This window comes from Rhinolophus sinicus, chromosome 5, assembly GCF_057876585.1.
Source record: "Rhinolophus sinicus isolate RSI-liver-muscle chromosome 5, RSI-T2T, whole genome shotgun sequence".
Taxonomy (NCBI): Eukaryota; Metazoa; Chordata; class Mammalia; order Chiroptera; family Rhinolophidae; genus Rhinolophus; species Rhinolophus sinicus.
In genome coordinates, this window is record NC_142505.1 from 61,415,054 (window position 1) to 61,427,395 (window position 12,342).

The following is a 12,342-nucleotide window of genomic DNA, read 5'->3' on the forward strand; positions in this document are numbered from 1 at the left end:
TGGTGAATAGGATTGTTTTTTTCTTTTTTGCATACACAAAGGTACATATACATAGATACTGTATTTGAAATGTGTATCTTTAGGGATTTGGCCTGGATCATGGTTTGAACACCCAACCCAACTCCTTAGGGTATCACAAATTCAAGAAAGTGGATGGGCTAAAGTGATGGTGCTCTGGTCCTTTCCTTTCTGACATACTGTGATTGTATAAGCAAAACAGCTGAGCAGAACATGGCCATGGCCACGTAAGTGATCAGGTTATAACCCCTGGTTTATCAGAACACTAAGGGATTCCAGTTGCAATAATCAATGCTTTAAATTTATCACTGCTCTGATCAAAAAGCTCCAATGGATTTCTATGGCAGAGGGCTCTGTGAAAGTAGGAACTTGGTCTGATGTATGTACTGCTGTCTCCTCAGGGCTAAGAACATTGTATGGAGCATAAAATGGATTTAATATATGAATAGGGCAGGCTAAAATCTTCATCAGTCTGGGTAGACTAGGTTACGCTGCACTAACAAGTAACCCCCAAGTCTCAGTTGCTTAAAAAATATACTATTTCTTATTCATTATGTGCATTTATTATGGGTTGGTAGGGGAAGCAAGGGCCTCTGCTCTTTGCAGCCATTCAAGGATCCAGGCTGATAGTGCAGCTAGTCCCTGTTCCAGAGGCAAAAAAAGATCTGGAGGTGTCACTTCAACAGTTAAGTGCTCCAGCCTCAACGCAATGCCATCAGTTCTGCTGGCACCTCAATGGCCAGGACTTTCTGGTCCAGCCAACCACAAAGTGATCAGGAGGTACAATCCTATAGCTGCCAGAAGGTAAAAGGCCCAAACTTCTTTGAAAGGTGTGAGAGTAGTTGCACTTTCAGTGGGGAGAATTGACTAAATTGCCTTAATGTTAATATCTGTTGGTGCTTATATTATTAAGACAAATGATCATTGGCTGTAACACAATGGACTACAAGGTATTTGATAGAAAAAAAGGGGAATAGTGTTGATATTCTTGTTCCATCACATACATATACAGAAAGTTACTTAAACCTGAAAAGGCAAGTCTTTCTTCCATTTCTTTTTCTTTTTCTTTTCTTTTAATTTTCAACAATTCCTATCTGAGTGTCTTGAATATAATCAATAGTACATGTTTCAATCTCATTAGATTGAGTTGAATTTTAGATAAGTAACGATGTTGAGCCTTAATTGAATCCCTAGAAATGAAGAACATTATGGTTACAATTTTTCAAAATGGTAACTTTTATTAGCAAATGTGAACTTCCTTTTAATTTTAATGCATTAGCGTAGCAAAAACAAAACCAAAAAACAATCATGGGACAAAAAGCTATGTTTCAAAGTATTGTTTTTCAAATGCCTGCAATGTATTCAATCTATGCCTCTTAAATGAGTGAATCATAATTTTTTGACTGTCTTAATGTTAAAAAAAAAAAAAAAAAAGAAAGAAAATGTAATGGATAATTTTTCCCCATGAATTGTTTTATCCCTGTATTTAAGAGATGGGCTCTTGAGCCAGATCATTGGAGTTCGAAATCTGCACTATTACTAGATATGTTACCTTGACCAATTTCTTATCTCCCTGACCCCCCTCAGATTCTCCACTCATGAAACAATAATAATGCTTATCTGGGGTTAATAAATAGGATTAATAATGAGGTTAGTAAAAAGGATTGAGTTATACCTTACAAGCAACAATATATAGAGTAGGGCTAGCACACGGTGAAGGTTTAATAAACATTAGCTGCTGTTACTGCTGTTATTATTTTTGTGTTGACATTGCATAGTATGTGTAACTACTCTGTATATACAGAGGATGCCAAAAATGTATACACATTTTAAGAAAGAAAAAAAAACTATTAAAATTGTAATAATATATGCTGATAACAAAAGATGACTGCAAGTCATGTGTATACATTTTTTTGACACCCCCAATATTTATCAATACAATAATAATGAACCACAGAAAAGAAATATGCAATACCAACTACAACTTTGATGTTTCTGACTTACGTTTAACTGTAAGATTAATAATTACTGTTATCTTGAAATTTGTTTATTGGTAAGGTTTAATAAAGTTGTTATATTACAAAGAGCTATTATGTGTGCATTGTGCACTGTGAAAGACCATTGGAAAAGACTGATGAGTCTGAAGGGTACCTCACTCTCTCATTCTGTGTAACATAAGGGAAGAGAATGGCTTCCCAAGACACAGTGCAGCATCGAACCTTCTTTATAATGCCTATGAAAGGCAAGAGAGTATTCTGAGCATTTCAAAAGGTTTTCAAGGAAGGACAATTATAAGAACTACCTTGATTTTGAAAACAACATGAAAGAATAGACAGTATGCTCTATAAGAGTAGAAATCACATTGATCTGGTTCTCTGCCTTGTTCCCATGTATCTAACACATAGTAGGTGCTTTATAACTGATTTATGAAATGACTGAATGAGTATTTCTGAGAATCATTGCTAGTGTAATCTATAATTGAAAACTAGGTCACCTTACATGCATCATTGATGTTTAGGTACAATCATACCATATTTCTGAAGAAAGTGTTTGAACCATAGTACTAGAAATAAAATATTGAACTTCTGAGTGTTTCCTCTCTCCATCCCAGCATGCTATTTGAGGGAGAGGGAAATAAAAAAAAAAAAATGCCTTGAGCATTTTTTTGTCAAAATGACACATTTCTATTTATTAAACATATTAAAAAAACTCAGAAGATTTTTATTGGACTTCTGTATGTAAACATTATATTGTATTTCAGATATACCATATATTCAGACTGAACTGACAAAACAATCGACAGACTTAAATTTATATAAACCTAACAATATTTTTGGTTAACTTACTGGTTATAAGAACATTAAGAGGTAAGAAATGGCTTATATGTCACTTTTCCATTTACTATTAGAAGTCTAACACCCATTAACACTATCAATATTTTATAGAATGTTTCTTTTTCTTTTGTTTCTCCTTCCTTCTTTACTCTTGTGGCAAATGAGTGCTACCAGTAAAACCTCTAACATAACATACCAGGCAATATAGTGTTACAGTGCTGCTTGAGTTGTTGAAGAGTCAGTGGGCAGGTATTACAATTCACTGTAGCTGTAATAGAGGGTAATGTCACTTTAAGACATGTGATACTTTACAGAGGAGGGATGTATTGAAACAGACTACTGCTACTTACAGCACAGTGTAGCAGCCCAGCTCCTGCATTTTGCTGTCTTACTCTGCGCTGAAAGCACTGAAGTGGGGATGGTCCGTCATTAACTCTAAACTGATTTTCATCAGGAAACTGCACATTATCTCATCATCACTTCAAAGGTCTCGTCAGGCAGAGGTGACGCCAGGAGATGATTTAAAGGTGAAAATGACAAGGTTTCCACCCCTCAAACCTTGGCTTCTTTTCTGACAATACAGTCTGAATGAACCCGATGTCTCCTTTATTGTGGAAATAGCATTGGAAGAGAAAAACATATTTTTTTAAATCCTGATAAAGAAGATTATTGGGAAGCTCTTTTTAAAAAAAATCTCGAATTGTGGCACAGATGGATTTTAGAAAGTGTTAGAGCTTTCCAATGAACACTAATAGAGTACTCTGCTCTTGGCTGGATTTTTCAGGTAAGAAGCCTCTTTTAAGGACTTAAGATTCAGAAAGCCGATTTGTAACCTATTCAAGTCATCTCTAGAGAACTATGTAAGGCTGGATGTATTATTTGGGGGAAAACACCTATTAACATAGAGACAACCTCTTGGTAGGAGAGTGAGTAATGAGAACGATATGCAGGAACCTTGGAAGTAGTGCTGAGAATTAAAGAAAGTAAATGAAAAAAAAGAAAAAGAAGGAAAATGCTGCAAAGGTCAAGTCACAGTAATCTTTTTTGAATGCTAAGATCAATGTGGGTAAAGAAATAAGCCAGAGAAAGCAGACATTGAAAAACTGTTAAGTTTTGATTGTGGTAGGCTTTTTTCAAGTTTAGATAAATTCCTAGTGCATTTTAACTGGAATTCACAAGCAGTCAATGCATGCCACAGTCACCTCTGTTTTGTCTTTCTGTAATTTTCACGGTATTTTGAAAAGGCCCCGAAATACATTCATTTCAGGAATCACAGAAGGGGCATTGCTACTTATCTCTACTGAACAGAATGTATATCTATGTTACCCTGATAATTCTGAAGACGATTAGGCTAGCTCTGCTGTATATAAAGTAAACAGTGAGCAGTGAAACTAATAATAAAGTGAATGGTCCATCTGAATCACAGACTGGGGCATGAAAGGTACCATGCTGTTGAAAATAATGTTTTCCTACTTTGCACTTAATGAAGGTTGTCACCATTTGTCTATTATAGTCCTAAAACCTTTCTTGAAGTAACTATAGCTCTTTCCTAAAACCCATAAATTATCTTGTATTATGTCTGTGCGCGCACACACACACACACACACACACACACACACGATGTATATTTTTTTGCTTTCTGAACATCACAGTTTTTGAGAGTAGCAATTTCCATGACTAGAGAAGTCACACCGGGAGGTCACCGGCAGGTATTAAATGTATAGTTGAAATACTTAAAGTGTATGATTCGACAGTGAAAACACTTAAAAAGGAATAATATTGGTTCCAAAGCTCTCTCTATTCATAAGGTAAGCATATACTTAACTGGGTTCTTGTACAGAAAATGCTTCCCTATCCCTGGCTGAGTAAGGGTGTTGTCTCAAGTTTGATTAATTTGGCAATATGAAATGCAGCATAGGTGTTGTTTGAGGAACTGGACAGTATGTAGTACAGCTGAGTGTCTGTAGCGCCTAAGCTCCTTACAGGTGCAGATAAGACTGCAAAGTTTCAGTGCCTGTGAAAAGGTGTATGCTCATCCATAAATACATAGACCACCTGTATATGCATATTCACCAACACTATAAGACAAATGCCACAATGGGATCTTATGAGGCAGAGCAATATTGTAAATTATAGCTCACTCTACGATAGAAGCATAGATCTTGCATCTGAAACTCACTCTGGCTGAAGACAATTCCTTCTGATTTTAAGTCCAGCCAAAAAGACTGGTTCTATCAGAAGATTACAACATGCCTCTGAGAAATGATTACTTAGTTTAGAAGACAGCAGAGTGATTAAAAATTCATGAATGTAGAATTAAAAAAAGAAAAAGAATCCACTCTTTCAGGCTTATGTCAGACTTGCAATGAAGTTAAAAAGAACAGGAGTATGCAGCTTTTCAATGCCTGGAATAACTATAATTTAAAGATCATTGTGTAAAATGGAATGTTTAGTTAGGATACTATGTTTCAAAGTGCCTAACTGATAGTCCAACTTTAATTTGTTTTGGCAATCCTTGGAGTTTGGTTTTGCAGAATTTCAAAAACGAATTCATGATCTGAATAGTGCTTTCGTTCAATCCCACATCATGGCATGACCTCTGCTGGGTCATTTTTTTCTAGTAGCAAAGGGACATGATGTCTGAGACCTCCCTCCTCCCTCTTCTCTCATCAGTAGAATTGACAGCTGGGGGCTTGCAGCTGGGGCTAATCTTTCCTGTCTAATATTCTCTTTAGAGAATGGCTATGGTCTCTGCGATGTCCTGGGTCCTGTACTTGTGGATAAGTGCTTGTGCAATGCTGCTCTGCCATGGATCTCTTCAGCACACTTTTCAGCAACACCACCTGCACAGACCAGGTAAGCCAGGCGCTGACTCCACTGCAGCCTCCAGTCTCACTGCTGTCTCCTTAACAGATGGTTGAAGGCAAGTGACAGAAAGTGCTTTAGTGTGGGCAGTTCTGCATTCCAAGACTTACTGTTGGCAGGATGTTTTGGAGGCTGGGGGTTACTAAAATGATTTGGCGGTATTTCTATTAACTTCTCAGGAAAGAGCGTTTTCTAAAAGAGTCCTCCCACGCCCTTCCACATTTAAAAAGTAGAAATCTTTTGTTTTTTGAATACTTTGGCCCAAAGTGAAATATTCTGTAAAAGGTGGAATGATTGTCAAGACTTGAGGATGTTTGGTGGATGCAAAATATGATCTTTACAACTGATTAAGTAATGTGTATATTCTTGGGATGCATTTTAATCCAGTACTGATGCTATAATCTCAGTGTGTATGTGGCTAAGGATTCTGTGGGAATGTTAGTGCCAAAACTGAATTTGGAAGTAGTTTGTCAACGACAAAGAAATTAAAAAGTAACTTACTATTTCTTGTCTGGTTTAATTTGTCTCCTTTCCTTTCTCCCTTTCTTCACTTTCTGTTCCTCCAGTATGCTCCGTGGGTTTTTTTATTCTCTCTCTCTCTCTCTCTCGACAGTTTCAGGGACAAGTTCCCTTTAGTCTGTTTTTCTTTCTTTCTTTCTCCCCCCCCCCCCCCCCCCAATATTGAATTTTGAGTTCCAGACGCACTTTGCTTTCTTGGTCTTTCTGTTCAAAGTTGATTTCTTACCCTTTCATGGCCTCACTCTTCAATCTGGATTTTTCTCTCCTTCTTTGCCTCTCCAGCTTTCTCATTACTGTCCCCCAGCTTGATTGTCTTTACCCGCCCTGGTTCTCGGAAAGCTTTCCTTCCATTTTCTGTGTAGCTTCAGCCTCTGCATCCATTTACTTCACCCTGCTGTCCTCCTCAGTCCCCCTGCACCAGTCACCACGTGTGGCCCAGGGGACCAGTTGCGCGCCCAAGATCCTGCTCCTCAGTTTTCAGGTGCTCGCAGCCTTTCACCCTCTCTCCAAATCCCTTCCCGGCCTCCTCCCTCCTGCCCGGCTTGCTCCGGCCGCCAGGTCCATGCCTTTGCCTTTCCCGGGCTCTGCAGCCGGTCTGGGCACTGATCCTGGACTCGTCTGCACAGTCCTCCAGCAACGTCTCCCGGCTTCAGGCTGAGGGCAGGACCGAAAGCGCGTCGGTGCAGTCGGGGGGCCTCCCGCGCGCCTGCACCAGGCTGCCGAGTAGCTCACCAGCCTGTTCTTTTGCCAGAACCCAGTTCTCCCCGGGAGGAGGGTTGGGGGGCGACCTGGGCTCCCGGCTGGGACCAGGGGGCAGCCTCAGGGCCCCAGCCACTCTTATCCCCCACTCCGTGACTGGAGGAGGCTAGGCGAGGGGACGCTGGTGCCCCTGCAGGTGGGCATGGAAAGTGTTCTGCCGATGCTGTGCGCTTGTATTTTTGCGGTGTGTGTCCCGAGCCTGGAGTGGACACCGCCAGACTCCGAGGCTTCAGTGCCCAGGTGGAGGGAAAACAAACGTGGGTTTTGGAACCCTCACGTTACCTCCGGTCAGTTAATCGTCAATCTGTTCTGGCAAAAATGTCTTGGACTCGTTACAAAGCCACACAAGTAGCACCGGAAATCTGCATTCACTGTAATACTTAAAAATAAGACTACATAACAAAACAATTGTTGTTGAGTATTTCAGTCGCGCTCCCAAGGTTAATTCCCATTGTCTGGCTTGATCCTTATACAAACAGGTGTAATCTCCTCCCTCCCGCCACCCTCCCAGGAGACTGAAGTTCTGAGGTACAGGGTGACTTGTCTGAAACCACACAGCCAATAACTGCCTGTTGGAGGTCAGGTTGGTCTGATTTCACCTCCTGAGTCTGTTTCCCAAGGAGGATATATATACAGTGATGTCTCTCAGTGCACAGAATAGTTATGCCAAGAAGCCTCTTTGAGGAAGTGCCAGCCCTTTGGCATAATTTGTGAAAACTTTCAAGTTATGTCAATCCTTGGAATCATTTGAACTGCAAACCCAGTATGAAAGGAGGTAGCCATAGCAGAACTGGTGAGAGGTGGCACGAGGTGACAGCAGAGCTCAGGACTAGCCATCACCTGTCACCTAACGTAATGGCATGACCTTGAACAAGTCACTTTTCTTCTCTGAGTTCAGTTTCTCCTTTAGGGATGTTGTAGGGGTATAAATGACAATCTTGAAAGTGCTTTGTAAACTGTAAAACTCTTTATAAATATCAGGAATTACTGACACCATCCCCCCTTTAATAGACTAAAAATGTGCGTGTGAGAGATGTTAAATGAGTGAAATTTTGCTGTTCACACAGCTAATCGTCCATCCACATAATCAGGACAAAAACCTAGTGTATACTCTTGTTGTTGCTTTTTAACTATGTGGCAGCTGGCTAGAATATACCACCAAATGCTGTGTGTTTTATTTTATTCTCTATACAGATAGTCATGAAAAACAGTACACTTTGCAATGAGCTTTCACAGATTGTCTCCATTAATCAGATAATATATAAGTTTTTTTTGGTGTGGGGTTATGGCTATGCTACTTGCAATAAGTAAACTCATGTCTGTTTGGTGCTTATTATCAAAATATTATAATTTTAAACTGAGAAACACATCATTAGGTTTTGAATGAAATTAAACACAGTCTTTGTTTTCCCCATTGTCTATTCTTAGAAATTGCTTGTTATCACCAATACATAGTCAATTGGTATGTCACATACCCCAAGAAACTGCAGTACGGAGACCAATTTCAATCCCAAGTGCTTATGTATTTGAGACTCATTTCAGCTTCATTGATGAAATAGAGAAACTATAAATACTCATTTCTAGATACAGAAAGATTAAAATGATATTAAACTGAAAGTCCAATGTATGTAATATGGTTATTCAACTTCCTTGGGTTTTCAAGAATTGCTGTAAAGATTAAAACAATAGATCTTGGAAATAGCAATATTCTAATACTTTCGGTCAGAAATACAATCTTCTTTGGTACAGTCTTCTGTTTTGATTTTAAGAGTAAATATATGCTTTTGGTGATGAGAGTTGGGATGTTTCTTTTTGTGGGTCTTAAATCTTTAGGGACACTAATGAAATGTGTATGAAAACAAGAGGGAAATCAGGGCCAGTTATCTGTGACAATCCACCCCTAAATGAGCAAATAAATAAATAAATAGCTGGATAAATGAGCAAAAAAGAAAAACATAATCTCATTTTCTCAAATCAGTTAAAACAAGTGACATGATGAGAAAAAATGAGACACCAGCAGACCCTGAGCTTTGCCACATTTGCCTAAGCTTGAAAAATCACCTCTTTCATAAAGCTGGAGCAGACAGACACCCTGTGCATACCAAGTACCCAGGAAATGTGCAAAATGACAGATCTTTCACTCAGAGCCCTGAATAGAGGGCGAGTAAAGGCTTTCCAGCTGTCTCCTCACCTGCTTAGGAACTGCTGGCTCCTCTCATCAGCTTCTTACAGGCAACTTCACCATGCCCTACCCGGTAAGATGGATGGTGCTCTGCTCCCAGCAGCCAATTTCAGTCTCTCAAGAAATAATCCACTACACTGACAGATGAGTGGAATTTGATGTGATGTTCCCCTCGTTCAGATTGTGCAGCACCTGGACGGCACCAGCCAGCCCGAGTCCTTCAGAGGAAATGTTAGAGATTTGGGCCAATTTCTTCTGTCAAAACATGAAATCAGGACAATGTTTTTGTGAGACCATGAATTTGTGATGTCTTCTCAGTGTAGTGGGTTTTGTACACAAACAGAATGAGAATATGTTAACTAGAAAACTGACTGATTTTAATGTATTCCCCTGCAGTCCCTAAGTACTTCCTATTTTTCATATTTACAGTATTAGGAACGCACCATTTATTTTCAGTTAGTCACTAGTTAGGGAAGATTAAAAGTCAATCAAATGGAAGTGAATTTCAAAATTGCACAAATGAGTAAAATGTGCTATAGATTAACAGATTTGTAATTTCAATAATGTTAATATTTGGCTAAATCAAGTTTTTATTCTGGGAATGATGTAGAAAATTACTATAACAAGTTGAAGAATATTCATGCCTTTTAAAAATATACACAACACAGCAATTAGGAGGGCAATTAATTTAAAAAAGGCAGACTAAACAATGAAAACTCAAAAGTGGTGTTTCACTGTTTCAGGTAATTAAAATAGACACGTTCAACTCTTTATAAGCACCAGTTGTGTAACAGGTAAAAAAGAATGAATGGTTTGCTAAATGTAACTTTCTAATTTAGGATTAGTTTTTTTTCCCTTTGTGGATATATGAATTATGACCGCAATTTTAATGGTTACTTAATTTCAAGTGTGTGGGTGTGTGAGGATGTATGTGAGGGGTTGTCCTTGAAACATAATAAAATATGGATCATTTCAAAATACTTTAGGAGAAGATCCTTGAGATTCTCTAGTAATTTAAAATTATATAGATAAATTACAAGAGACAAGAGTTACAGTGCCTAATGAATCATTTATTCTAGAGTCACTGCTATTTTATTGACAGGGGTGTATGGAAATTATATATGAAAAGATTACTCTGAATAGAATCATCCGTGTAACTTACACTTGGCCTGATTTAAAGCTGTATTAAGCAAACTATGTGTTTACAGGTATTCATTCATGACTTAAATTATTACATACTGAACATCACCCTCCATTTTAAAGTGTTGTTTTATTAAAATACTAAAAAGCATTCTTGTATGCTTTATACTTATTGTTACCTTATTATTCAGTATTACTTTATTGAAAACTGCTGCAGGCATGTGCATCAGAATGCCAAGGTACATTAGAGTAAAGAATTGCTTCATAATTGTAATATAAAATACACAGTGAGAACAATAGTGGTTGCATATTGGCTTGTTAAGAATGCATACTAGTGCTAGGTTGCTAAGTGTAGTGAACTGGTGTAAGGATTAGAGCAGACAGGTTGTAACTTGGTATAAACTGATGCTAGTGATAATCCATGGATCACCTGACTGATGACGTTGACCTCATTCCAGAGTCAGAGCACAGCTATGAACATTTGATAACACTCAAGTGTCAAAACCAAGTAGAGGTACAAATAAATATTTTCTGTCTGTCTCTTGAACTTGTAAGAGAATTATTACAATGCTGTATAAATATTGTTACTTATATGCACTCAACCCTATAGCCTCAATTTGTAGCTAAGGAAAATAGATGTTTTATCACAGTATAAACAAATGTTTAGAAGTTGCACAAATGAACATTAACCTTCACTTGTTAATTTCTTAAAGTTCATTTATGGCAACTTGAACTCTTTAAAACACTGTGCAACAATGATTTTAATAACAAAAAAAAATTAGAGGGGAATTTCATCTCCATCAAAAGGGGATTGGTAAAACAAATTATGGCACATTTACAAAATGGAATTCAATGTAGCTTTTGCAATGGATGAGATATGTTTATATGTACTTGTGTGCAAACATGCCCATGATATACTGTTGAGTGAAGAAAACAAGGAACAGAATATTCAGATTCAAAGTAATTTTGGGGGAAAAATATTTGCACATGCATAAAAATGTCAGGAAGGCTATAGACATTCTTTATATAGTGTTAGTGTTTTTGATTCATTTCTAGTGTGGGTATATATTGCTTTTTAATAAAAAACTTATGATATTACCTACAGGGTATTTTATGGTAAAATTAGAAATACATCAAACAAATGTTTCCAATTTAAAGAACAAGAAGGAGACATAGGTAGGAAAATATCACGAAGCCCTTTTTTTTTCTAAGCACCTTCAATATTCAACAAAATGTCTAGGTTAGCATTTCCCAGTTCACAAAATACTGTCCCCTCAAGATACTTCTTGGAAAAAAGCTTTTGGAATAACATTCACTACATGGTATGTTCTCCTCTTGGAGATTTGCAATGCATGTTAAGTGTATGAAAGTTTTGGAAAGATTTGCAGATAGGAAACCTGGTTGTGTTTAACTTAAATTTCCAAACATTTTTCATTTGGTCAGTATCGCCAGTGCCTATTCATACCACATGCGTTGAGATGTGTGGGCCAAGATAATTCTGGAATCCTGTGCTAGTCGTCTTTTTATCTCTCACTTCTAGTGAGGAACTTGACATATAGGGTCTCAGAAAATATGTGTGATATTATTAAGGAAAGAAAGAATGGCTGTTCTGGTGGACTTTTATACTCTCCTTTATTTGTTACTATTTGTGTGTGAGTGCTTGTGTGTGTACGGATGGATCCATATGTATCTGTTTGTGCATTTATAATTAGGAGATACAACAAATTGTAAGTATAATGTGTGCATTTATGTATGTATCTGTGCAACATCTTTGAGTAGGTATTTGACTTTATTCATTATTTGACAGCTAATCCATTAATCAAAATAATCCAAAGAATATATCTACAAGTGTAGTAAAAAATTAAATGCCTAGGGTTTTCAAGTCAGGGAATGATTTTTTTTTTTTCCCCTAGAGATTTAGAAGTATTATAAGCGTGGTCTTGAGGGACTGAAGAGAAATTTACTTAGCAAGTAGGGAAAAGCCTTTTGCTTTTAAATCTTTTGATATCAAGAGAAAAATTGACT

General features: G+C 37.7%; 1 protein-coding gene across 2 annotated transcripts in view; it reads left to right on the plus strand.

The window, feature by feature from the left end:
• Positions 1-3,180: 3,180 nt before the first annotated feature.
• The window catches only part of TAFA1 (TAFA chemokine like family member 1), a 562,910-nt gene continuing 553,748 nt past the window's right edge, over positions 3,181-12,342 (plus strand). The window contains exons 1-2 of one of the 2 annotated variants that reach the window (XM_019711753.3): positions 3,181-3,636; positions 5,588-5,708. In XM_019711753.3, coding sequence (XP_019567312.1) covers positions 5,591-5,708 — 118 coding nt within the window. In that variant the 5' untranslated portion in view covers positions 3,181-3,636; positions 5,588-5,590. The remainder of the gene's footprint in view (positions 3,637-5,587; positions 5,709-12,342) is intronic. The other variant, XM_019711752.3, reaches the window with a different exon arrangement.